Source organism: Tursiops truncatus, chromosome 3, assembly GCF_011762595.2.
Source record: "Tursiops truncatus isolate mTurTru1 chromosome 3, mTurTru1.mat.Y, whole genome shotgun sequence".
NCBI lineage: Eukaryota > Metazoa > Chordata > Mammalia > Artiodactyla > Delphinidae > Tursiops > Tursiops truncatus.
The window spans coordinates 56,397,807-56,425,703 of record NC_047036.1 but is presented as its reverse complement, the minus strand read 5'-3'; the positions used below and the strand labels follow the sequence as shown (position 1 = coordinate 56,425,703).

General features: G+C 45.0%; 1 protein-coding gene across 3 annotated transcripts in view; it reads left to right on the top strand.

Annotated features, from left to right (window-relative positions):
• Positions 1-11,388, top strand: part of ZNF366 (zinc finger protein 366) — a 66,554-nt gene extending 55,166 nt beyond the window's left edge. For all 3 annotated transcript variants that reach the window (XM_073802202.1, XM_073802203.1, XM_033852930.2), the window contains 2 exons: positions 3,973-4,147; positions 7,120-11,388. In XM_073802202.1, coding sequence (XP_073658303.1) covers positions 3,973-4,147; positions 7,120-7,646 — 702 coding nt within the window. In that variant the 3' untranslated portion in view covers positions 7,647-11,388. The remainder of the gene's footprint in view (positions 1-3,972; positions 4,148-7,119) is intronic.
• Positions 11,389-27,897: the final 16,509 nt, after the last annotated feature.

Here is a 27,897-nt window from a genome sequence, read left to right as displayed (position 1 = left end):
TGAAAGTGGGTATTGGTGGAAAAACTGATATTTAATGTCAGAAGCACACTAATACTGCTCATTAGAGCAACTGAGAGTTCAAAAGGGCTGGACTGGTTGAGATGACCACCTGCAAGATGACATCTGACTCCTTATCACTGCAGCAGCTTCCTGTACCAATACTGTGCCTTTCATCTCCACAGACTTTGGCAGCAGGTGATTCAGCAAGTCTTGACTTGGGCAAGCTCTTAGCCTCATGTCTCATGATGAAAGCGGGCCTTGTAGATGACTGCTTTTCCCAGGAGAAGAAACTAGAGTTTTGATGCTCCCTCCCAACTTTTCTTCCTTCCTGTCTACTCGTCTCCTCTCCTGCAAGGATTCTGCTTAGAGCTCACTCACACTCAAACCCCACCTGAGGGTGCCGTCTTTAATTGCCCCAGTCCTCCTTCTGTGGCCCCTCTTCACTCGTGGTGACTGAGAGACCTCTCCAAATTTCACAGACACAAAATATATCCATTCATTTGTGTATAGTTATGTGAGGACAATCCTCTGAGAAGGATGAAGAGGCCAGGTGTTCTGGATAAGGACCGAAGGGCTTTGTGGAAGGGTCAGAGGCTGAGAGGAAGAAGCTAAGGGTCCCAACCGCTGAGATGTGAGTGGTGTCCAAGTACTTCAGGTCCTGAGTTAATTGTTTCTGTCCTCCTGCCACTGAGGATTTTGGTTTGCAAACTAACGTGTATAGCTTTAAAGGGGGTGCAAGAGAGAGTTGGCGATGGCTGCTTTGTGGAATTTTTGCGTAAGGACGTGATATTTTTCCTGACTTGGTTGTTTATTTCCTAACCATATACTTAGATATTCATTAAGTGTTACTACGTGTGTAGCCCTGTGCTTGATACTGGGGTTGGCCTCAGAGAAGAGGAAGGTAGTTCTTACGTTTCTGAATACTACCTGGGACACCTTTTAGTGCCCTAAACATCTCTCAGAGTTGACACATTATTGCTTAGCCCTGGGAAAGCTCTCCATTGGCTATCAGTAGGCTACCATAAACCATGAAGGGTAACTCTGGTATATAAAAATTAAATTTTATCCACAGCAACAAAATTAGTCTTCTTTACCAATCACACATCAGATAATATAGCTGACCAGCCACGTTCCACAGTGCATCTTCTTCCCTGAGGCTGTAGGCCTTGATTTCAGGAGACAATATCATTTATTAAAATGATAAAACATCCTAATGTCCCCATATACCACTAAAATGTCCCAGGAAGTTCAGTACTGAATGAATTGATCCAGAAAAGCATTAGAGTAGAAAACACACACTCAGCTATGATGATCATAAAAGGTTGCTTTTCTGAGGCTGCAGAAGAATCTGGAAAATACCCAGCAGTAGCCCTCTTCATGTGTGCACACGTGTGTTGGGTGGAGGTAGGGTGACGGGGGAAGGGAGCTGCGACCTCAGGCAGGTGAATTACAGGATCTGCTCCAACCCCAGAGTTACAGCAGTTGCAGCAGCAACAAGCAGTGGATCATTACCACAATAGTAATAGTTACTGTGCCTGTAGTTTAAGGTTGATTGAAGTGTCTGAACATATTTAATGAGGAGACTTTATTCTTGTGTCAAAACAAAATCAAAAGGCACTCCACATATTCTTCAAGGTTAGGCTAAAATTTCATCTCCTTTATAAAACCCATTCAGACCAATCCAGCTTCTAATACCTCAGCAACCACAGATGATAACTAAAAGTGGAGTATCACCCTCCATGGAAGTCATTGAAGGAAAGAGGAACCCATTTCTTCCTTCAGTTCTCTCCGTCTGGCCTATAGGACCATGAGACCCATCCAGGCTTGGACTACTGCAGTGGCCTTCCAATCTCTATCTCCGCTCCACCTACATGTCTTGTGCTTAACTACCCATGGCTTTTGCTGTTTTCAGATCTTCTGCTACGATGTGCCTCACCCCTTCACTCACTCAACAGAGGCTTACTAAGGAACTATCATGGGTCAAGCCTGGTGCTAGGCAGGGATTATAACCAAAAGGCAGGCAGAGCCTTCAGAGATGCTGCGGTCTGAAGGACAGTTCAGCTCAGCAAGTCCAGCAGCAGCATTGCCCCAAACAATCAGAACTGTCCCATGAACCAAATGAGATATATCTGTTCTAGAATGACCCATGACTGGAAATACCTAATGTAGAAGCTCTAGGTTCAATTTTTTTTTTTTTTCTTAGCCAGGATGGAGAACTGGATAAACTAAGCTAATAAAGAGAACTCTACCAGAACTCTCACACATGGGCAAAACAGCCACAGGCTGATATATCTTTATAAATTGTCCCGGTTGAGAATAAAGAGAAAGCCGGTATCCATACTTTCCCCTAAATTAGACCCACTGTCTCAGCTTTTCCCCTCTTGGGTCACCTTTTCCAAATGAATGTGGTGAGGGGTGCTCTGAATACTGAGTGTGGGGTACCAGTATGCTGAGTTCATTCTCGCTAGTAAGGAAGTAAAAAGGGAAAATACGTAACACCCCCAAATAGGAATCATTTAAAAACACAGAACCAGCCGTTTATTATTCATGCATGGATTATCTGTGACAAATCTGTAATCCCAGGATGGCTTCCTCTTCCTGCCCCGCATTCCTTTAGGCTAATCTCCCAAGGTCACAGTTGTTAGGTGTACCCATTCTTCCAAGGCCAGCTCAGCTCTCACCTCCATAGCCACCTGAAGAAAACACTGTCTTCATTAATAAAAGTTCACCCCAGAACCTCCACAATGGCCTGAAAACATCTCTCGGTGAGAAAGGAAGACGGGTGTCAGCTTCGGAGGATGCCGTACCCCGCATCCTCTCTCTGGGCACCTCTTGCCTCATATCACTACCCTCACGACATGAGCCTCTGAGGGTGGGAAGGGAAAAGGGAAGGAGAATGTTCCTCCCTTAATGCTCTGGTCCCAGCACAGACACAGAATCCTTTGCATTCCTCACAGCACAGTCAAGGAAGGGCTGGAGCTTCCACACCCTGCTGTGCTGAAGCTTGGGGACAAGAAAAGCAAGGAAAGCACCCCAGAGCAACTGCTTCTGTCTTACACCATCTGCATCTGCACACATTGCCTTTGAAAAGGCAGTTCTGTTCTTCCCAAAGGAGCTGGAGAACTGCTGTGGTCCATCATGTATTTGCAATTTGATGGAAATAGAAATTTTTAAAAAGTGAATAAAATGTGTTTGCTTTTTGTATACCTAGGATGATATTTTCAGTACTTCAGATCTCTACCCAGAGAAAAGACACACTCCTTCCTTTTACCTCTGAAATCCATCCCCAAAGTTAGCAAATTTAAAAATTAGAAAAGCATTGCCTGATATAGTCTAACAGAAGAGTTATACTGGGGGGACACAGTATGATGTGGTGATTGACGGTGTGGCCTCTGGTGTCCGAGGACCTGAGTTTATTATCCCAGCTCCAGCTGTGAGCCTTGGCCAGTCTTTACTCTTAATCCCTCAGTTTGTCCATCTGTAAAATAGGAATGAGAACAGCACCCATCTCATAGGACTGATGTGGGTTAAATGAGATATTCCATGGCAGACTTGGGACAGTGCCTTCCATATTGTAAACACTCCATAAATATTAAACAAGTCATCGTATCCTTATCGTTCAAGCGAAGCACACTTTGAGCAATTGCTTTCAGAGCAGCTTTTCTCCTTTCCAAAAGGTTGCGTTCAAAAGAAGCTTTAATAGCTTTGCAATTTTTACCTTGAGTTTAAAAATCCCAATACAACAGGAGTAAAATCTCGTGAATCCAACCCTACCTGTTCTACCTCTGAGCCTGGGCTCGATCCAGCCCCTCCTTGACTTCCATGGGGACAGTTTCTTTGGAAGCAACTTAAAAATGCTAAGATCCGGACAAAGTAGCGACACATCCGTCCTCACACAGGCCTGGGTGTGGTCGCCTGGGCAGGGTCCCCGCCTTTGAGTAACCTGTGTCCTCTTCATCACTGTCTTCGCAGCTGTGTGGGAAGGAATTCAACCGGATGCACAACCTAATGGGCCACATGCACCTGCACTCTGACAGCAAACCCTTCAAGTGCCTCTACTGCCCCAGCAAGTTCACCCTGAAGGGGAACCTGACACGCCACATGAAAGTGAAGCATGGGGTCATGGAGCGGGGCCTCCACTCTCAAGGTAATCACCCTTCCAGGCCAGTGAGGAACAAATGGGAGCTGAACTTGTCTTTAGGGAGCTTTACTTTGGGGGGTTATTCTTACCGTCATAAAAGGGAGCATAATTCTCAAGACCACAGCAGAGTAGCGGGAGCAGGTTGTCAGTGTTGCTGTAACACACGTAAAGCTGGTATCTGAAGGTAGTAAGTAAAAGTGAATTTTAGGAGGTAGATTAGAATATCATAGTGATACCACTCGGTACCACTATTAGTTCTTTGTTCCAGACCCTGCAGCAGGTGCTTGGTCTCTGTGAATCTTTATAGTAACTCCAGGGTGGAGGAACTTCTGTTATGAGGCTTTGAAACATTAACTTGCTCAACTGAAAAGTAGCAGACCGAGAATTTGAACACAGACCTTTCTGACTCTAAAGCCTTATTGTATCCTCTTTATCGCACTGCCGTTAAGGGGCAGGTCTGCTAGTTCTGCTGTCAGCAGAAGTGTGTCTGTAGCAGGCTAGGTCTCGTCTATCTGTTCACAACCAGAAACTCGCAAGGACAGTTTTCCTGCTTGGTAGGGCTGATTGGCCCATAGGCAGAGTAGTGAGTCTCCCTAGCTGAGCCCTAACTGAACTGATGAAAGTTTCTGCCTCCTTCATCTTCTTGGTCCCTTCCTTAGCAGTGAGGAGTTTATGTTCCACACGTACTGGGTTCAGTAGATTGTCCTTCAATAAATGGGCAGTAAATGCTTTCTGTCCAGTGCAGTGTGCTGTATGCCATGGCAGATACGAGGGGAATGAGACCACCTTCATTCGCCCTCTGGGAGGCCTGTGTGTGGGGAGAGAAGACACACATATACGTAACTTACAATATCATGCTAACTGGCCGATATGTTCTGATTCACATATGATCCAAGCACAGGGTGACGCACTTAGATTTTATTGCTCATCCCCAATATTCCACAAAGTAGACTGTGTAATTCTCATTTTATGTAAATGGAGACCAAGGCCAAGAGGTGTTACATAAACTGCTCAAGGTCAAACAGCAAGTCTGAAGGCAGAACTGAGATTCTAACTCAAGAATTTCTGGCTCAAGCCAGTGCTTACTGCACTGAGTAAAAACATGGGGGGGGGGTGTTCACGTTTGCTGCTTCTCCTACCCCTTTACAAAAGAGGTGGTCAACTAGGCACCCGTATTCATGAATAGGATGCACGTGTGCACACCCAGCGTGAAACAAAATGATGGTAGCTTTCAGATTTCTCAAACACCCACTGAGTTTACGGTGACTCCTGGTTGAGAGGAAACTGTGATCATCATAAAACAAGGCCTGGAGTTTGTACAAAAGCCCTGAAAAAAATTCTGGTTAAAAAACAAAAGCACTTTATTTCCCTGAGAATGTTCTTTTTCTGAATCATTCTTTGCATCTCTGCTTGCCTGAGCTACTTCCCAAGCTAGGCCTGGATTCTTCCAGAATAGGTGAAGTATGCTCAGTCACCAGGGCTAGAGACATAGGAGGTGATGAGGAGACAGTCCTCCGTCTGAAAGCCTGACTTGGTCACCAGGACGTACCCCATACAGATACTCATATCCTAACAGGCAACTAAAGACTGTCATTCTTCTGGACAAATCAAGAGCATCACCATATATAAGAGAGTTGCTTTGAAAGTTTTTAACAGACTTTCAACAATTTTAATGTTTTCAACTACAAAAGGTGTTAGCATTTCTTCACTCTAGGTTTTGAAATGGCTCAAAAATCAAGACCCAGATTAAAAAGATCCTCCCTGTGCCCCTGACAAGATTAAAGCTACAGACAGCTTCATCGCCTGACCACACCATAAAGCAGGCAGCATTGGACCTCGGCTTCCTTTGTGCATCCCCGCCCCAGAAGCCTGCTTCCCCCTGTGCAGCAGGGTCTGGCCGCACCCCAGCCCCCTCCCTCCCATCCCTCTCTTCAGTCCTCCCCGCCTGGTCCTCAGGGCCTGGCTGCTGGCTTGCCACGGGCAGACACCTCCAAGATCAAATCAGGTGGAGCGCTACCACATGCCTGTTGGCTGCTGAAAAGTCCATCCCTACAAGGGCCTTCAAACTGAAACTAAAAATGAGACCGTCTTACATCACTGTGCCCAAAAGCAAGGACCCTTGTGGTGGGACACAAGGGCTTTTGAGCTCCTCAGAGGACCTTCCTGCACCCTCCCTACCTACTCTGTCTGTGCTCAGGGGTCCCAGTTATGGGGTGGCCCCCTTGGTCCCAAATGGAATATCTGGGTTTTTTTTCAAGTTGAAAATATCTCTATTATTGTTTTATTTTTTTTCTTATGGTAAAATGTGTGCTCACTGTTAAAATAAAAGGAAATATATTTGAAGTGAAAAGGAAAATGTAAAAATCACCTCATAGTTAATCATTTTTGAGATTTTGGCATATGTCCTTCCAGATAGTTTTCGATATATAAAATAGAATCTACACTATTAATATATATGATAAATAATGTATATGATAAATATATATTTCTTTTACTTAAAGGATATAGAGAATACCTTTTATGATCAGTAATAGGTCTCTGCATCTTCTACACATAGAAGTACCTTCTACACACGTCATACCTTCATTGTATGGAGGTACTATTATTTATTTAAACAAACCTCTATCGTTAAATTGATAATTGTTTTCACAGTCTCACTATTAGAAGCGTGGTGATGAGCATCCTTACATATACATCTTGTGCACCTGCCAGACTGTTCTCATAGTTTAAATTCTCAGTAGTGTAACTGCTGAGTCAAAGGTGTGCTTATTTTTAAAGCTTTTCTTGCTTGTCGCCAAATTCCCCTGGAAGGAGTCATACCGATGTAGACTCCATCTGTGACAGGGCCCATCTCTCTACAGCCTTCCTGGGGATTTCTCTGCTTTTCAAATGCAAAAGCAAGCTACACTAACCGGCCCTGGGTTCCGCCCAGCGACCTGAACGTTTCCCGGGGCCTGAACGTGCCTTTGCTCCGGCAGGTTTTGGAAGGGGGAGAGTTGCCGGGGCGCAGACGGCGGGGGGCCTGAGGAGCCTGCAGCAGGAGGAACCCTTCGACCTGTCCCAGAGGCGTCGGGCCAAGGGGCCAGCCTTCCAGCCGGATGTGGAGAGCGCCAGGGGCAGCTCCTGCCACGAGGAGGACGACGACGACAACTGCTGCGAGGCGGGGCGGGACAGCCCGGGCCTCGGCCCCCGCAGCCCCCCGCTCTGCGCGCCGCAGGACCTGTCCGCCAAGGCCGACCCGGGCCCCAGGGCGGAGGCGCAGGCGGGGGAGGACGCGCCGCAAGGGGACCTCCAGCCGAAGAGCCGGGCCAGCCCCGGGCCCGAGGGCGTCCGGGAGAGAGGGTTTGCCCGCAGAGACGAGTGTCCCGGCCTCCTCCGGGCCCTGCAGAGCGCTCGGCGGGGCCCCTCCTTTTCTGATTACTTGTACTTCAAGCACAGAGATGAGAGTTTAAAAGAATTACTGGAGAGGAAAATGGAAAACCAAGCAGTGCTTTTAGGGATCTAAGTGGACGGTTTAAAAATTACACTTGGAGAATGAGCACTAGGCTGTGCAAGTACAGCTTTCCGCATGAGCTCTCGTTTGCTGGAGGCGGAGAAGGGCACGAATCTTTACAAATGGCTCAGACTAAGTGAGCAGGGATGTCCTCACTCACGTAAATGCTTCTCAGGTCATTCATTGGGCCCTTGATTTTTAACACACATGCAAGGTCTTCTTCAGTGTTATTTCGTGGATCTCCAGTGTAATAAACTGTACATATTCTTCTAGACATCTAACTGTAAGCTGATGCCGAGGTGCTTTTAGAAATTATATCTTCCATTGACTAATACGGTAAATTTCTTTCTAGTTGCAAAAATATGGTGCTTGACATGTTACCTTATTAATGACTCTTTAGTTGAATGTGTAAAAGGTATAATATTTTTCCAGATAGATGAAAATATGAGTAGTTGTATATAGTTTAAAATTTGCTATATTAAATAATCAAAAAACGCCAGAAATGACACAGGAGGGTGAGTTATTGAAGAGGACGTTCTCAAGTAGTTGCTGCAGATATAAGATAACATTTCAAGAGAATAAGAATAATTTTGACTAAGGAAAAAAAACAGCAATACTTAGATTCCTGCCTGGGTCTGCCTCATTTGGCTTCTGCTAACCTTCATCAGATGTGGCATTTGGAGCATATTTTCAGATAGCCCGCCAGTGCTCAGCGTCTGCAGGCTAACCCCGTGTCCTGAGCAGAGCTCCCTCCTGGAGACCTTGCTCGAGGCTTCATGCCCCGTAAAGCAGCTGCAGGAAGAGTTGTCACCCCATGAGCAGTGGATTCCTCCTCAGTGCTGGAGCTGGGTGGGGGGGAGGAACTCTCCCTGAAATTTAAGCTCTAACTTATTTAGAGTATTAGAATAACCATAGGCTAATCACTAGTAAAGGATTTTCGGGGCTGTATTCTCAATGCTACCTGAACATTAGAATCATCTCAGGGAGCCTTTTAAAACATACCAACGCTGGGGCCTGACGCCCTGAGGTCCTGATTTAATTGGTCTAGGGTGGAGCTCTAGCACTGGTTATTTTCCAAGTTGCCCCAGATGACTCTTCTGTGCAGCCAGGGTTGAGAAAGATTGACTAGGCTGAAATAGTGGCTCCCAAGACCCCCTCCCAGGCACTCCATAAATATTTCAGCTTCTGGCTTTAGACTCATTAAGATAGAAAGCAGGAAACCTTGAAATCATACTGCTGACTTAGGCCTTTTTACCTGTTCTGTAAGAGCCTCACGAGAGGAAACACACACACACACACACACACACACACTGTATAAACACACACTTTTTGTACTAGAAATGATGCCTGTGTTGCTTATGGTCACTTAATGTTTAAAAATACATAGCCAGCCTATAGTGACTAATTATTTCTTCCTAGATGTGTGAATCGTGAGTCCAGTGAGTGGCAGTGACTGTCAAGGGTGGGTCGAGCCCCACAGGTAGGCTTCCCTTAGGCACCGGCGTCTGACGAATAAAGCAGTGCTGACAGGATGTCACATATGTGTGACTGACCATAAGCAGTGACCCTCTGGTACTGTGTCTGTGTTTATGTAAAAACTGTCCCTTGGTAGTTTCAACTCGTATTTGTAGAGCTAGGTACTGTTTATTATTTGCTTCTTCTCCTCCCAAAGTTACCAGTACATTTCTTTAGACGACCTGGCCCATCTCTGCCTGTGGAATGCTGGCTTTTTCTCTTGGCCAAGGTGCTTCCCCGTCAGCCTCATCTAGTTCTTGTCAGTCACACGTGCGCTTTGTCAATCCCTGATGCGTTCCTCCCGCTGCCTTGCTTAAGCCTCCTTCGCCCAGCCTCACCACCACTACAACGTGCCAAAGCTGCTTGTGTTGGCTACTGCCATCTATGCCCCAAGGTCAGAGCACCTGCAAAGGGGATGGTGAAGGGAAGAGAGTGGTTTTCTGCGGTTACCAGCACAACTCTGGGCCAAGAATCCATCCAGATCTTCATAGGGGCAATTTGCCTTCCATCCATTATTTTTAATACAGCTCATCAGTGCCTCAGATGACATCACTCAGAGGCTGGCAGAGTGTTCTGTGAGGCCTCCTCCTAGGGTCCTGTTACATATTCATTCTTTCAGCAGCAAGGTGTTGAGGACCTGCTACAAAGGCTGCAGATTTCCAGTTTGTTCTGGGTGTGCGGAGCTGGAATAGGAACTAGAAAAACTAGAATAGCAAGCTGTAGACTTTTCCACCCAAAACGAATCACGTGGGAGTGTTTGAGGAACAAGTTAATGTTGGGATGGAAAGAGTATGGTCTAGAATGCTGGTTTCCACATTGTGTGCTGAGAAGCAAGAGGTCCCTCTTAGGCCCTTCTAGAGCTGCCAGGGGAGGGAAAATTCTCAACCCATATCCCCACTTCACTCAGAGCGGCTCAAATTCCATCTGTTTTATGTGTTAGGCTTCCAAGTAAAATTTCATTTGGAGGAAGAGAAAAGGGTCTAGGAAAAGTCATAAAAAATTGTTATGGAATGTATTCTAAAGCCTGTTTTTCATTCTTGACTCTGGATATGAGAGACTTAATTAGATATAACCCACTGGTTCATATGCACTGACCTTCTGAGAACCAAGGCTAAAACCTTGGTTTTGTATGTGACCAACATCCTGGTTGGCCTGGGACAACCCGGGCTTATACCTGTTGTCCCCAGGTAGTTACTAAGAGTGTCACCTTAACTCTCAAAAGTGTTCCAGTTTAGGGGCTTCCCTGGTGGCGCAGTGGTTGAGAGTCCGCCTGCCGATGCAGGGGACACGGGTTCGTGCCCCGGTCCGGGAAGATCCCACATGCCGCGGAGCGGCTGGACCCGTGAGCCATGGCCGCTGAGCCTGCGCGTCTGGAGCCTGTACTCCGCAATGGGAGAGGCCACAACAGTGAGAGGCCCGCGTACCGCAAAAAAAAAAAAAAAAAAAAAAAAAGGCACCCTATGCATTAAGTGCAGAGCTAAGGGAAGGGTTGGCCAACCTTGCCTAGAGCTAATTAACCAGGATGCAAGTCTGAAAGAGAAGCCATGAGGCCATCCTCAAGAGAATTAAGGGAGGAAACCATCCAAGGTCATCAGCAATCCCAGGACCAGGATAGCATGAAATCCATCACATTGTGACACTCTGAAAATAGGTCACTACCAAATGCTTTCCAGGCTTTTGACCACTGTCTTTGAACCAACCAACTGACCCAGCCAACTGGCATATTTTTCTTTTATCCTTCTTATTCCGGCCTATGATTACCCCCTGTTGCTGCCTTTCAACTCATTCTCTCTTTTTAAAAATTTGACTCCCCACTGGCCATGAGACTGAGGCTGACTTTCCATGACCCCAGAAGGGTAACTGGTATATTTGTATGTGAGTAGTTACATGAGACAACCCAATGTGCATACTGTATTTATTAAGCCCTGAGGGCATTCAATAAAATATTAACATCGTGTTTTGAATTACGATCTTTGTCTGCTTTGCTGGAACAAAATGTAACAGAGCTAACATTTAAAATCCTTCACATATTTGGACAACATTACACCAGATGTTGATTTTGTACAGAATTCTGGCTTGCTATTTAAAAATAAAACTCAGTGTGTAGCAACCCAAGTTGTGAATATTGCTTTCTGCTTCAGTGAAAAAGCAGTTTACCTGAACATAGCATGTAACCTATATTTTGTTAATTTAAGCAAATAAAGACGTGTTGAAAAAACTGAGTTAATTATTTGTGAATACCTGAAATTTTGCAAGGAAGCTGCCACTGTCAATGTCTTACTCCTGCCCTCAGATGATCTGCCAGAGCAGTTCCTACAGGTGGGCGTCTTGGCCCCAGGGAGACACGGGTGATGTCTCCCTCCCTTAAGGCTTCAAAAGGATTAATAAACTTCAGCTCAGCAGCAGGCAGGTGACATCTTCCTCATCCTCTTCTCTCCTATTCAGAAAAATTAGTTCTGGAAGGGTGTCATGGAGAAGTGGGAGGCTAGAGGCAGGATTACTTTATTCTGCGTCGAGTTCTTTGTACAGTGTATGTTCTCGTGGGCAAGAGCACAAATTCTGGTGCCAGGTTCCTGGATTCAAAGCCCAGCTCTCTCACTTCCAGTCTTTGGGACCTGAGATGAATTTGTGAGCATCTCTCTGTGCCTCAGTCTCCTCATCTGTAAAATGGGACCCAGAACAGCACCTTCTCACCAGATGGTTTTGTGAGTTAATATACGAAGACACTCCTGTGCCTCGCTCACAGTGTATGCCTTGTAAGACTTAGCCATTATTATTACCATCAGTGAATTGGCCAGAAAACTGAACACTCAGCTGTCTCCCTTCACCAGAGCACTCACAAAGCTGTGTCAGCATGGGAAGCTGTCCATTTCTCAGGAAACCTCCCTTTTAAACGTTATATGCTGTTACTTGCCAAGCACTGTGCCAGGTGACTTATACACTCAATCTCATTTAAGCCTCATGCAACCCTGAGAGGCAAAGGTTATTATCTCCATTTTACTGATGAGGAACTGGAGGGTCAGGAGAGTGAAATGACTTGCTCCAAATTACTTGGTTAGCAAGTTCCTCCTTTGCCCTCCAAGCATATAGCCTGTAGCAGGTTGGGTTCTCTGGAAGTAGATGCTGAGACAGATTTGGGTGTAAGATGTTTATAGGGATCAGTACCAGTGAAAAGAAGGGGGAGGAGAGAAGATTGAGCAAAGAGAATCCAGACTGTAATGCATGCCTGACCAAGCCTCACCCAACATGGTGGGCAGCCCCGGGGCAAGGTCTGCCCGTTGGAGCTGTGCCACACTGGGCAGAGGCGTCCAGGCCTTTGCGCACCCGCCTTGCTCAGTCCCCAGATGTGAGCTGTCCAGGAAGAGCGTGACCTCAGGAAGGTGTGACCCTGCAGCAGGGACAGACCCTGAGGGGCTCAGGGAGCTGCTGGCTGGAGGCGTCTGCTGACTGCATTGCCCACAGCTTAGCACAAGGCCGTCTCTGAAGAGAGACCGGGTCACTCATCTCTGCGTCTGCCGCAGCCCACCTCTTGCATCACTCCAATCCACTTCTTCACATACACTCACAGAATATCTTCTCCAGGATTCCAGTGGGCCTCTCTCCCTGAGGGAGAACTAAGAAAAGGGAGAGTAGTGGGTAAACTTCAGCCCCATCGCTGCCATTAGTCTAGGAGACACGCTGATGTTCATTTTCTCCTTCCCCCATTACCTGTCTAGATCCCTCTCTGCCAGGCTCAGTGGCTTTCCAGGTGGCTTGACCCAGACCCTCATCTCCAAAGGGTCTGAGCCTTGGTCATCATGTTGCCCTGGACCGAATGGCTTTGTCCTTCCCACCCTCTGTGCCCCTTAAGCCTTAACCCCTAGTGAGATGGTATTTGGAGGTAGGACTCTTGGGAAATAATTAGGTTTAGATAAATTCATGAGGATGGGACCCCCATGATGGGATCAGTGCTAAGATCAGAGTCTTCTCTCTCTACAACGTAAGGACACAGCAAGAAGGTGGCCATCTGCAAACTAGGAGGAGGGTCCTCACCAGACACAGGAGCTGCCGGCACCTCGTCTTGGACTTCCCAACCTCCAGAACTGTGAGAAATCAACGTTTGTTGTGTAAGCCACTCAGTCTGTGCCCAAACAGACTAAGACAGATGTCCTTCTCAGAATGGAGTTGCTGTACCTGTTCATTTACAGTCACAGGTGGGGAAGGAAATGCCAAATTAACCCTAGGTGGGTTCCGTACGCATTCTTCCCTGACCCCTTGTGTAACAACAGCCTTACTCTCTCCTGCTGATCAGGTGGTTTACCTCTGCCAAGATGGTGACTCCTTTCCTTATCTGCTGGTCCCTGGAAACAAGGAATAAAAAGTGCCCCGGCGACAGACATGGCTTATCATTCAGTGGTTCTCTTGCTATGCCCCAGGTGGAAATGTACCCTCTTTGAGGAGAAGAATTGCTAACCCTGCAGAGCTCAGTGTCACAGGGACGAGAAATACTAAGTCTCCCAGCATGTCACATGAGTGAAGGGAAGTAGGGCCACTCCTGCTTCCACCCTTTATCCCTGGACCCAGGCATTCTTCCTGTTGAGGACATAGGACCATATAAAAGTCTTTGATTCAATGAATGCACTGGAGGATGACACCCCATCCTTGTGGGGTATTTCCTCCAAGAAGAGCTCTAGGGAGCTAACCACTTCTGGGTGGTGTGTATGTGATATGACCAATAGATCCTGTGGTCATAGGCCCACCTCTCACCTCATTTACTGTAATGTGAATTCTATGGTTTGATGTGATATTATATAGAACAAACACTCCATAACCCTACCCCTTGCAAAGCAGTGCTGGCTGAGGTCCTACCAGCAGAAAGGGCAAACCTACATCTGAAGTACTGTGCATCTATTCCTGAGGCAAAGAACTACTGGCTCTTCAAGTCAAAAGGGACTCGGTATAGTCAACTTCTCACCAAGTGACCAATTGGTCTTCTTGAGCAATGGTGCCATATTGCAAGCTCAGCATCAGTCTTCATTGCTGGTATGTTGGATGTTCAGCGATAGATCAGCCTTGGTCAATGCAATTCATGCTGTTGTGCTCATGTGTAGCCTGCACCTCTACCACTGTGGCCCATTCATTCCTATGCTCTTTGTTACAGCACTGGAGTGGCTGTTGACAGAGGGCTGAAGTCAACTGGCAAGGTCACTTGTCTGCCTCACTATTTAATGTTCATCCGTGGTGGATGCTATCTGATGGGTGTTAGCATGTGATACAAAGATTTTCATACTTTGTGTTCACTCCCATATGTCTATCCACACACCTCTACTCTAGATAGACAATAATAGTGAATATCTACTTTAATTAGAGTGGTCAGGGAGTGACGTTTAATTTGAGAACTGAAGGATGGAAAGACCCAGCCATGGAGAAAACAAAGGCAAGAGCATTTCAGGCAGAGCAGACAGCATCTGCAAAGGTCTGTGATTGAAGGGGACGTGGCCAAGGAAAGAAGGACAGTGCGGAGAACACAGCAGGAGAGGGAGGGTGATGCAAGGTGAGGCTGACACGGCAAGCCACTGAGCATGGGGGTGAAATAATGAGATTTACATTTTCTAAAGCTCATTCTGACTATCGTGTGAAGGGTGGGTTGGAAGGAAGCCAGGATGATGCTGGGAGACCATTAAGAGGCAGGGGTTTTTGCCCATGTCAAAGAGCTTTATTCCTATGTTTTCTAATAGAAGTTTCATGGTTTCAGGTCTTACATTTAATTCTGTTTTTTTTAACATCTTTATTGGAGTATAATTGCTTTACAATGGTGTGTTAGTTTCTGCTTTATAACAAAGTGAATCAGCTATACATATACATATATCCCCATATCTCCTCCCTCTTGTGTCTCCCTCCCTCCCACCCTCCCTATCCCACCCCTCTAGGTGGTCACAAACCACCGAGCTGATCTCCCTGTGCTATGCGGCTGATTCCCACTAGCTATCTATTTTACGTTTGGTAGTGCATATATGTCCATGCTACTCTCTCACTTCATCCCAGCTTACCCTTCCCCCTCCCCGTGTCCTCAAGTCCACTCTCTACGTCTGCGTAAGAGGCAGTTTTAATAGTCTGTAGAAGATAATACTGGCCTGGATTTAAAAGGTAGCAAAGAGGAAGTTAGAAATGGATGCTTCCAAATCTGTTTTGGAGGTCCCATCGACTTGTTCTGCTTAAAGCAAATTTTAATAACAAGATAAATACATATTTTTCTAAGTACAAAGTAGAATGCCACTTGATATAAAGTCCATCTCCTCACATAATGACAGAAAGGATGAATTAGATTTTTATAGCTATCATAAAACCCACGCTCTTTACTCTCTTGGCAAGAGCATGTTTGCCAAGTAATATACGTAAAAGTAAGTCCATCTGGTTTCTCTCAATTTTGTTCTGGGTTATGATTGGCGAAAAAGAAAATAGTTGAGACTGAAAAAGACAGTGAACCTTATTACACGGATCCTGGGAAGAAATGGCAGCAGTGAAGAGAAAGGGACACAGAGTTAGAACTCAGTAAACCAAGGGAAGGAGGCTAGAACTCCAAGACTGTAAGGTGAGGCTCAAAGAGTCCTTTTCGTCTCCCCAGGCCCTGGAGACATCTCTGATCCAGCCAGTAAAATAATACATGTTCATGATAATGGACTTGCACAGTCAAAGAACAGTTCATCCTCTCTACCATATTTACTAACTAAATGTACTCCAAATCCATTTTCATTTTAAACTATTCAATTCTCAAAGGGTGACAGTCCAGTTATCTGGAAAATTTTATCCAGTGCACACATTATTTTGCAACACTGCAGAATGAACAAGATGTTGTCATGTTTTGCGTCCCAAAGTGAATTGGTCCACGGCACCACAGACAGTAAGTACCTTAAGAAGAAATAAAAAACAAAAATGTGTGGCAGGAGTCTGTCCCTGCCCTTAAGGAACACACAGTTCTTACAGGCCTATGGAGGGTGGCAGGAACACGGTTTTTCAAATCTCCTTATCCGAATCTCCAAAGCCTTAAAGCTAAACACTGTCCTCCTTGTAAAATCCCAGGTGCGAACGCAGCCTGGTCCCCTGAAGCACCATGGCATTTCATTTTTGCACAGCAGCCCTGAGCCAAGAGTAACTTCCAGCCCCATTAGGAACTTGCTCTGCAAGTGGAGAAAGAGGAGCTCATCTGAGAGCTGGGGAGTGACCCTTACAGGGTCTCTGGGGACCCAGTATCAGTGGCGCTCACTGTTTCCTCTTCCCTGGATGCAACAATGTATTAAGAGAGAAAAAAAGGAGGTTGGCTCTTTTCATGATTTTCCTTTTTAATTTTTGTTGAAAATGGAACTGTGTTCTCTTGATCCTTCAAACAAACGAGGGGAAGTGGAAGCCCAAAAGTTTCTCTTAGGTTCCCCGGAGAGGGTGTCTGTGTTTGTAGTGTGATGTGGGAAAAGTCCTTGTGTATCTGCTGCATTGTCACGTCGTACCAGAGTGATTTGCAGTAGGAAGTGTGGGATGAATACCATTTCAATGTAAGAGAAAGTGATGGAGCCACAGTCTTTGAATCAAAGATCTCAATTTGCCCTTCATCTCCAAGATGTACTTCCCCTGACCTCTGCCCCCCATCTTTATTAGATGATGAAAGAAACACAAGAACACTCTCTGAACTTGACCCAAACAATAAGTGCAGCCAGAAATCCTTGCTATTCAGCATGCACGTGGGCAGGGAGGGGGAAAGGGGGAGGGTGCTTGGAAGGACATGCCGGAGATCACAGAGGCAATGGGAAGGGGGGGCTCTTAGTTTCTGGCAGCGTACCTGAAGAATCATTTTAAATTGATGTTTGAAATATGCATTACAAGTCTCTTCACTGGGCAGATCTTAATAAACAAATGGCCTTTGGAAGGAAAATGGAGAGATACATTAAGAGAAATCTAAAGGGGTTACTTCGTTCGTTTTAGCAATTCATCACATTGAGCACGCCGGAAGATAATTTTATTTCTTCTTCTAGAAAGTAGTAATAATGAAACTGGTCTCCAACCTGTGTGAGATGAGGGAATAGATGAGGTAAAATCTATCAATCATTCTGGACTTGCAGACACGGTGGCTGTGTCATTTGCCGCTGTTGAAGGGCAGTTTCCCTTCCAACCTGTAGCAAGCCTGGTGAAGAAAACACCTTCACTTTGAGTGGCAGTTTATCCAAGTCAGAATATTATTTAATACCCTCAGCTGTGGTTCTGCAAGACTGCATGTATAGAACATTGAGTCAGCTACCTCTTCTCACTCTTTAAAAACCAACTAAACATAAAAGAAGTATGAAATCCCCAGCAACAGCCACATCTTTACAGGAAGAGAAAGCACAAATCGAAACAAGGTTATCCAGAGCCTTAGAAACAGATAATGACAATGTCACTCTCCCAGGGGACATTCGATAAACATTCATCAAATGTGATGATGCGTCTCTGTGAAGCAAGCACCGCAGACAGGGTCTAATCCCTTCAGAAGTCACTCTGAGTGCCTATCTGAAGAACACAGGTGATTCTGTGGATTTCAAACGGCTTGTCTTTCCAAAAGCTCTGTGTGCCTCCAAGATGCTAATCCTCTTACCTTCCTGCAGGGACACTTCACTTTTGATCTCAGATTTATCTAATCAGATGCTTCTCCTTATTCAGACTGTTAGCTCTCTGAGCCAAGGACTTGGCCACCACTGCACCACCTCCAGCAGGGTTTTAGACAGACTTGAGATTGGATGTGGCCATTATCTCTGCTTCTCCTTGGAATACTGTAAGAAGGGTATACAATCGACACATGAACTTACCAGGAGTATCCTTCAAGGGGACCTGTACAAAATGCTGCTATTCAAACATATGCACCTTTCCATTATGGTTAAAACTCTGTGGCGAAGGAGGGGGCTCCCAGAACAGCGGTGTGAGGATCCCAGTGCAACCTCACTCCCAGAGAGACCTTTATTAAACTGGTAAAAACTAGCAAAGATAACCATTCAAAATCTCTGGAGATGGACCAAAGAACTTACAATTTCAGGAACGTGTATTCAACAAAATCTGCAGAAACTCAGTAGGAACAGTGGTAGGCATGTCTGCACCGCCCCTGCCCCCCACCTGCCCAGATCCATGTTGTGCAAGACTGTTGCCATGGGCTTGACAGCCAGGTAGTAATTCCCATCTCCCCAGCTCCGTGCAGAAGACCTATCCTGGGTGGGTGACCAGGCGGTGGTGTCAGTTCCCCCCACCCAAACCTTTGCTCACTAAGGAGGAGCTGAGCGGGGCAGTGGTGAGCCCAGTCCCTCCTTCCCCACAGCCCTACGTTGTGCAAGAGCTATTCCAGGGGATTTAGAAGCCGAGGGGCAGCTCCCATTTCCCCCGGTTCCTGGTGCAGGAAAATGATTCTAGGCCAGCCGAGTATCCAGTGAACCTCAGCAGATCCCATTTCGCCTGACTCTGTGTTATGGAACACCTCCTCTGGGGGAGGTGGTGATGTTTGTACGATATTGTGAAGATACTTGAAATATTCACAGGTTTTACAATATATTCTTTTTTATTGTGGTAAGAGATGTGTGGCATAAAACTGGTCATATTAACCATTCTTAAGTGTGCAATTTAGTGGTACTAAGCACTTTCATAATGTTGTACAACATCACCACTATTCATTTCCAAAAAATTTTCATCATCCCAAACAGAAACTTTGTACCCACTAAACAATAAGTATCCCCTCTCCTTCGCCCCTGGTAACCTATATTCTAGTTTCTGGCTCTATGAATTTGACTACTCCAGATAACTTCATATAAGTGTAATCACACAATATTTGTCCTTTGTGTCTGTCTTATTTTACTTAGCAATGTTTTCAAGGTTCATCCATGTTGTAGCGCATATCAAAATTTCATTCCCTTTTAAGACTGAATTGTATGATAAACGTTTTGTTTATCCATTCATCTGTCTTGTAATGAATGTAGTGTTGTTTCTATCTCTTGGCTATTGTGAACAATGCTGCTCTGAACATTAGTGTAGAAATATCTGTTTGAGTCCCTACTTTTATTTATTTTGGATATATACCTAAAAGTGGAATTGCTGGGTCGTATGGTAATTTTATGTATACATTTTTGAAGAACTGCCAAACTGTTTCCTACAGTGTCTGCACCATTTTACATTCCCATCAGCAATGCACAAAGCTTCCAACTTCTCCACATCCTCTCCAATACTTGTAATTTTCCATTTTTTGGATAAGAGCCATCCTAATAGGTGTGAAATGGTATCTCATCGTGATCATAATTTTTTATTTAAATTCCTTTATCTGTTCAGCTGTTAATGCTGAGATCCATAATTCATTTTATAATCTACTTGTTTGTTTCTCATGAATATAAAAATAGAAAGTAAAAGATGGACTAGAGCTTTTTCCTTGTAAACAGAAAGTGGATGCTCCAGTGATTTATATGGGGTTTATTCCTGTTGTCGTGCTGTTTTTCGGTACCTCCTATCCTTCCAAGGACAATGACTCTGCTTGAGTGTTGAAAAGAAGTCTTTATCCCAGTTGCTTTATTCTGTTTTACTAGTCCATTTTCTTTTTTGTTCCCTGATCCTATTGTCCCTTGACCCTGAATTGCCAGGTGAGCTAATAACTACAGTAAGCTGGATATACCTTGGGTTGGCCCTTGTAAAATTTGTACCAAAAAGATTGAGGTTAGTCTTTGCTGGGACTTGTCTGTGAATAGTGGGTAGAGCTGCCCCTTCCATTTGGGTGAGCCTGGAGGATGGTGACACCCATGCACACGGAAGCAGTAGAACCTGCATCCAACCAGGAGCCAAGTTGCTGGGAACTGTCTATCCCCTTGTCCAAGCCTACAATTTTACACTGTAAAAACTTTAACAAAAAACCTCTATGAGACTTTTGTTTGTTTGTTTAGAGAGAAAGAACGTGTTTGGCTAGTTTAGTACTAATATGAGTCATTTAGTGATCAAAGTCTATACTTAGCCTCTAAAACTAGGGAACAGTATCCATTCATCAAAACCTTGATCCTTACTCTTAAAATTAAAAATCTGTCTGTAGTATTACCAACCATTATTTTCCCATTTGAAATTTTAAAAAGGGGCATCAGCAACTTCATTTATTCATTCAATGAATGTTTACTGAGTGCCTGCTATGTGACAGACACGGTGCTGGGAGGCTCTGGAGATACCAGAATGAGCATCACATAGTCACCATCCCCTCTGACCTCGGAGGCCATTTTATAAAAAGGCGACTGACAACTCTAGATGTGAGTGTTGGCTGGAAGGGAGGGCCCCTGGGTTCCCTCCTCTGTGCCCTGACAGTGATCCCTGAGCAACCCTGGACCTGTCACCCAGCCCTTCTGGGCTTCACACTCCTTCTCTGCAAAGGGACGGGTTGCCTTGAGCAGAAAGGATGCAAACACTGACTCCTGCAGGGTCAGGCAAGTAGCATAAAATCAGAATTGGGGCTTGTGTGAGATAATGTAGAGCTGGGGGAACTGTGGTGAAGTGGGAACTACATCCCCACCTAACATCATTTAAATTCAATTTTTTTTTAAATCAATTTTTAAAAAAATTTATTTTATTAAAGTATAGTTGATTTACAATGTTGTGTTAGTTTCTGGCATACAGCAAAGTGATTCTGTTATATATACATATATATTATAACATATATACATTCTTTTCCATATTCTTTTCCATTATGGTTTATCGCAGGATATTGAATATAGTTCCCTGTACTATACAGTAGGACCTTGTTGTTTATCCATTCTCTCTATATAATAGTTTGCAGCTGTTAATCCCAAACGCTCAATCCTTCCCTTCCTCTATCCCCCTCCCCTTTGGCAAGTCTGTTCTCTGTGTCTGTGAGTCTGTTTTTGTTTCATAGATAAGTTCATTTGTGTCATATTTTAGATTCCACATATAAGTGATATCATATGGTTAAAAAAATTTTTTTAAATAAATAAATAAAAAGACCATTGATGTGAGTGCCCTAATAAACAACTATACATCAGTTGTATAGAAAGTTCTCAAATTACGAGTAGAATAATTAAGTTCCTGTTGAGGGGATGATTCTAGAATTCTACTCGTGTAAATTAACTATGTGTAATATTAACAACTATTACTCAAATGCCTTCAGTGGAATTGGTAGAGGTTACCTATCTAGACACCTCTCCCTTCCCCCACGTTTTAAATGTCTTCCCTGGCATTAGAAATTCCTTTTCTGGGGCTTTAGAAGGTAACAGTGAAGAAAGACTTGAGTACTCAGTATTCTAAGAACCAAGCAGCATGGCTCCTGCCCTGCAGTGATCTGTTTCTATTTATCTAAGCAATGAAGTATAATATTTCTCTTGGCCTCTCAGAAGGTGCCTGGTTTAAGACGGAATTTTAAGTCAAGGCTTTAGATTGAGTTGAAAAATTTTCAAAGCCATCACAACTTTACGTTTGACCCTTAGGGAGCTCAGAAATGTCCATGAGCTTGCGCAGCTATTTGTCTGAAGACACGGGATGATTCATCTGAGACTTGCCCCCTTCCGCCCCCCGCCCAGCCATCTTATGGAGAATCAAGAGCAGTGTCCACGTTTCTCAGTAGCAGCCCTGGAGTTGGTCCACCCAACCACATTCATGCTTGCATTCCTGGAAGAACCGCATTTCCCCTTAGATTATTCCAGGTCACTGTGGGCTTGGGATGCAGCAGTGCCGGGTGGTTCTATTAGAAGAACATGGTGTCAAGGCAGACTCCATGTGAATCCTGGCTGTGTCACCTCGACAGGTGTGACCTTGGGCAGACTACTTAACCTTTCTGAGCTGGTTTCCTATCTGCCAAATAGAGATGATGCGTATCAGTGGTGACACGCACAGGCTCTGGGCTCGGACACACCTGGGCTCTGGTCCTGGTTCCATCTTACACCAGTGATGTAACCTGGAGGAAGTGATTCTCCCCCTTGAAGCCTCAGTTTTCTCTCTGCAGAGTTAGGAATCACATAGCATCTGCCTCATAGAATTGTGAGATTTAAGAGGGATAATGCTTATAGATACCTAAAGCAAAATAAGCACTCAATACAGTTAGCTCCTATTACACTTACTACAGTGACCACATGAGAATGTGCCTGGCCAAGGGCCTGACACCCAGGTGACTGACAAACCATGTCGGTTTCTCTCCCCCATCCTCCTGAACTGACCTGAACACAAATGTGGCATCATTTATACTGCTCTGGGGGTGATAGCATATGGTTAGGGAGAATTCTCCCACACCTGCACCCCTTTCCTTGCTTCTCATTTTACTCCATTGCCTGGCTTCCCCTTACAAGAAATCACTCTTGCGAGTGACAGAGACATGCACGTGCCTCTCTCTGCCACGGAGCCAGTCAGGGAGACAGATTCTTGGCCCAGGCCGACTAGCATTTGCATTCTCTTCATTTGAGCTGCATCAAAGGGCATCTAGAGGGATGCCCCAACTGTGACAGAGAGACAAGCAGAACGGCAGAGCCAGGTGCACTTACTGATATTCCCAGCACCGGCACCAAATTACAGCACATTAATGCCAACTTCTGAGAAAGGCGGATTTATGTTGCTTCCTGTACATTTAACGAGGATGACTTTTAACTTTTAAAGAAAGAACAATTTAGCGAGCAGACAGCACAGGCTTTTAAGGCTCTTATCACACAAGACAAACACCTGAGTTTTACCCCAGGCCTGTGGTGTGCCCTGTTTTTCAAACTACAGATCTTGACCCATGAGTGAGTCATGAAATCAAGTGGGTTGAGACCAGCATTTTTACAAAATGGAATAGACTAGAATTGAAAATATCTGAGAGTCTTATGCACAATAAAGCTAAATGCTTTTGGTGGTTGCTACTTGTTTTTAGATATACGTAGGTGGATAGATTGCGTTGTAAATGTTTTTATTATCATTGGTCATAGTCAAAATAGTTTGAAAGCCACTGAAATACTAGATGTACAGAAATACATATGTGCATTTTATCAAAACAAATGAAAATACCCACTCCGGAGTAAAGAATTATATGCAGAGAATGGGAAACCCAAATCATTCAGCTAGTGTCTTGTTTTGTTTTTGTGTACTTTATCACAAAAAGTGTGTGTGTGTGTGAGTGAGAGAGAGAGAGGGCAGGTGAGAGGGAGGGAAAGACCACCACAGAGTGTGGTCTTTCAGTGACCTCAGGGCAGCCTCTCCCCTGGGAACTGGAACTGCCTCAGTGAGGGAGAAAACCCAGCTGATTGGATGCAGCTCTTCTGGGTCCCACTGAGTGGGTAGATTGATCTTCAGCTCCTGAAGTCTTTTCTTTCTTTTGGCTGTCTCACGGTGTCCTAGCACAGAAGGTGTTTGAGAACTTTGTATTGACCTGAAAGTCTGTGCAGGACACAGCGGAGGACTTGTTGAGACAGTTCTCTTTTAATGTCTTTGTATAATGCACCCATAAGGTTGTCCGGCATCCCCTCTGAGCTCACATGAAGTGCCCCTTGTGTGATGGGTACAGTGGGGTCTGTAGGCAGTTCCCAGGTCACAACTCCTATAGATCAGTACTGGACCGTGAGTGAGAAACCTGCATATCAGCAATTCCAGTTCTAGGGTTTTGTTCTGTGCTTTGACCTGTGCTTGTGCATGGAAAGGACTGTGTACGTATGTACTGTGAAGCATGCTTTGAAATATCAGAACAATCTAAACGCCTACCAATAGGGGATTTCCTAAATAGGTGATGGTACCTACCTCCACATGGTGGAATACTATATAGCTGTGGAAAAGAATAAGGAAGCCATTTATCTACTTCCATGGAGCAGGTGAAAAAATAAAATGGCTATGATTTTAAAAAAGAAAACATGTTACTCTAAAGGGTCATGCCAGCTTCAGGAATTCTCACAGGGACAGCTAAGGCTCTCACAGCTCAACTGCTCCCCCTGCCTGGACCCATCTCCCTCCCTCCTGCCCCACAGGTTGCTGTTTTGGTTCTCTGTGTGTGTAATGAATCACCCCCAAACTTAGCATCTTAAACAACAATGTGAACTGTTTCCCTGTAGGTCAGGAATTCAGGCAGAGACTGGTGACAGCGGCGGGGTGTGTTTGGTTGAGGTGTTCGGTTGAGGTGAGCTTACCACGCCCGAGGCAGTGAGGATGTGTGTGAGGGGCAGGGACTGCAACTAAGCCGGAAGCCATGTTAAAACAAGAGCATCCCCTCTGCTCTAAAGAGGTCCCGAGGAGGAAATTCTACTACCAGGTCAATGTCCCCTCTGGCTATGGCTGCAGTCTGTTTGCTTTTATTATGTGTACCCTGACGTCACGGAGGATACGTGCTCATTATTTACCCAACATCCCCTTTTGACTTACTCATGAACACTTTCTCTCTCTTTTCCTTGATATGATGAAATAATCTCATTCCTATGATATCTTTTTCCTTCACCATCTTTTTCATTGTGTTCCTATTTGCATGAGTGAAAATATAGACTGGAAATCTGAATTGTATTCCCTTACAATCATTGGGTAGTTAAATTATTGGGGTCAGACGGTATCATTGTGTGTCCCGTTCTCCACCACCATCACTGCTCCCCAAGAACATCTCTTCCACAGTTCTCTGCACCTTTCACATGCCTTAATCATCAGTGGGGTAAGCTAGTCTGATGAAAGGAAGTGGTTCCAAGAGGTGGTTTGAGGACTGTGGCCTCTCCAGAGCCATCAGCCCTCATTTCCATCAACTTTAGAGCTGACCCCAAATAAATACACAATCTGACTCAATCTAGCTTCAATGAAGCCTCCTAGCCCCGCCTCCCAACAACGTTTGCATCCCGAGGCTGTCCTACACCGTTCAGGGGTGGCTGCTGGTTTGGGTACCCTGTGTGACAAACCATGCCGTTGATGTTTCAGCTTCTATTGATAAGGGGATCAGCTGCGTGGCTGGCATTCTAGGAGAAAGTCTCTTGATTTTTACTTTGCTGTCAGGTTAAGAGAATGAAGGGTATTTCTTTCTTTGAAAACAGGGGTTCTTATTCAGTCTGCCCAGTACCTTTAACCCAGGCTGCCCTATCCACACCCCAGAGGGTCAGTCCTATAAAGAGAGAGAGCTCCAGTCTCCCAGACCCACTCAGGACAAAATGGTCTTTCCTTATTCCTGCTTTTTCTCCTCTCTTCTAGTGTTGTTCTTGAATCCCTGGACCATGAACCTGGCTTCCCCCATTTGACGCTTAGCATTCTTTTAGACAAACGTTGTTTCACTCTCAGCTCCCTTCACATCTCAGTACTCCCAAAGGCTACTTTGCCCAGTGAGTGCCAGAGCCTAGGCTCCATCCATATCTGGTTGTTTAGCCATTGCCAGATCTCGGGACTTCATTAAAGACAGTTGAAAGGAAAGGAAACTGAGTCATGGGCAAGTTTCAAATTTCCAGATTAGTGTGTCCTTGAAACTAAAAGGGCATCCCAATGACAGGTCCCAATACAAAATCTTCACAGGGCGCTCAGCGTGTCTTGGCTCAAGTCACCAACCTCTCTCATAAAGCCCGAGCCTTTCTGGGGTTGATGACACCTGTGTATGACTTGTAGACTATTTGTGTGCCCTTCCTTCAAATACAGTCCCTGGAAGTATGAAGTTTTAAATATAATCTCCCAGTTCTACTGTCATTCTGATTTGTGAGGCAGGAGGAGATCTCCAGGATGATATGAGAAAAACTCGTCAAGGAAGTTTGCTGTTCTACTACCCCGTTACTCCCTTAATCTCATTCTTCCACCCACTATCATTATCTTGTAAGATTTTGCCTCTGAATCAATGATTCTAAGAATTGCTTACTCCTCCAATATCTATGTGCTCAATGATTTTCCAGGCGAAGGTGTCTTGTGGAGCTTTTCCGTGGTGAGGGATAAGGAGATGACTGTAGCTGACATGTCCTGGTCAATTTAGAGCTGGGTTATCTGTTTGGAGGGTGTTTGAAAAGGAAAGCCTGTCATAAGTCACCTGCCACATGGGAGCAAATGGTAAAATTAGAAGAAACTTGCATATCTAGATAGGATTCTAGATAGGAAACTGAGAAGAGCTAAGCATCACAATATTTTTTTATTCCTTCTTGTTGAATATTCTCTCCTTAAAGGAAGACAGTCATGAGAAATGAATGGCTACACACATGACTGGCAGAAGTTCCTGGCAAAAGTTGAGGACCACTTATAAAGCCTGGAAAGAACACATTTAATAGGTTAACAATAAATGACATTCCTGAAACAGTGATGAGGGGAAAAAAAGTCTAAGAAAAAAAAGTAACATCGAATATTATGAAGGGTACAGGAATGAAAGAAAGATGAAACAGAGTGTCAGGAGGTCCATATTCAGCACCATATGAAAAGGGTTATTAATGTTATTAAAAGGACAAGTAATAATTTTGAGGAAGAAATAATGGGAAAGGTTCAGGAGCAACATTTATGTGTCTACATAATAAGCCCAAACTATGGTTGTAATTTAGTATTTTAATATGAGGTAAATGCATTTGTTTGTTGATCCTCTTTTCTAGAAGATTTGGGAGCACAAGGGAAATAGAATCTCAGAGATATTATTAACATTGGCAGAGATTACTGGTATTCCTAGGATTTCCTTCCACTATTCAGATACCTGTGGGAAGTCTCTCCTTGCTCAAAACAGAGCATCTCATAAATTCCAAATGCCCCTTGCTAACAACATCTTTTTTTCAGAAGCAGATAAAATCAATGCTGACCAATGCTTAATTTTGAGAAAAAAGCTAGATCCTATTGGTAAAGTAGAAGTGAGATTATCCTTGGGAGATGGTGGCTAGTGGACATTTGTTATTCTTCAGCACTCTATTCACCCCACTACACGTAATTGCACCCCATGGGGAGTGATTCCCTCCCCCCGCATTGCATGCAGTCTTTTGGGGCATGTCAGTCAGGGTTTCCTGCCTTCCCCTAGCCAAGGGATGGCTGTCGTACCTAGCTAGGCCAATCAGATGCACTGTCTCTCCTAAGACTTTTTTTTTTTTTTTTTTTTTTTTTTGCTGTACGCGGGCCTCTCGCTGTTGTGGCCTCTCCCGTTGCGGAGCACAGGCTCCGGATGCGCAGGCTCAGCGGCCATGGCTCACGGGCCCAGCCGCTCCGCGGCACGTGGGATCTTCCCGGACCGGGGCATGAGCCCGTGTCCCCTGCATTGGCAGGCGGACTCTCAACCACTGCACCACCAGGGAAGCCCTCTCCTAAGTCTTTTTGTTGTTGTTGTTTTTGCCGTACGCGGGCCTCTCACTGTTGTGGCCTCTCCCGTTGCGGAGCACAGGCTCCGGACGCGCAGGCTCAGCGGCCATGGCTCACGGGCCCAGCTGCTCCACAGCACGTGGGATCCTCCCGGACCGGGGCACGAACCCGTGTCCCCTGCATCGGCAGGAGGACGCTCAACCACTGTGCCACCAGGGAAGCCCTCTCCTAAGACTTTTAAGTGGATTGACACAAGGAGAGAATAATTCCTGGTAAGTGAACTTCTGGAGCCATCCTTGTTCTGTCAGTTTCAGAGCCTGGCTCCAAACCTTCTTATTAGTCTGTGAGCTTCCTGATAACCCTCCCAACAAATTCCATTGTTGTTTAACTTAGCCAGAGTCTGTTTCTGCTGCTACTAACCTAATAACCATATTGAATATGACATCCATACACTCTTTATTCAATATTATACTCTATACCATCCTTGTGATAGCCCAGAGGAAAACAGAGGGCATGAATGAGGCATCTATCTGATATTTCAAAACCTCAAAGAGATAGATAT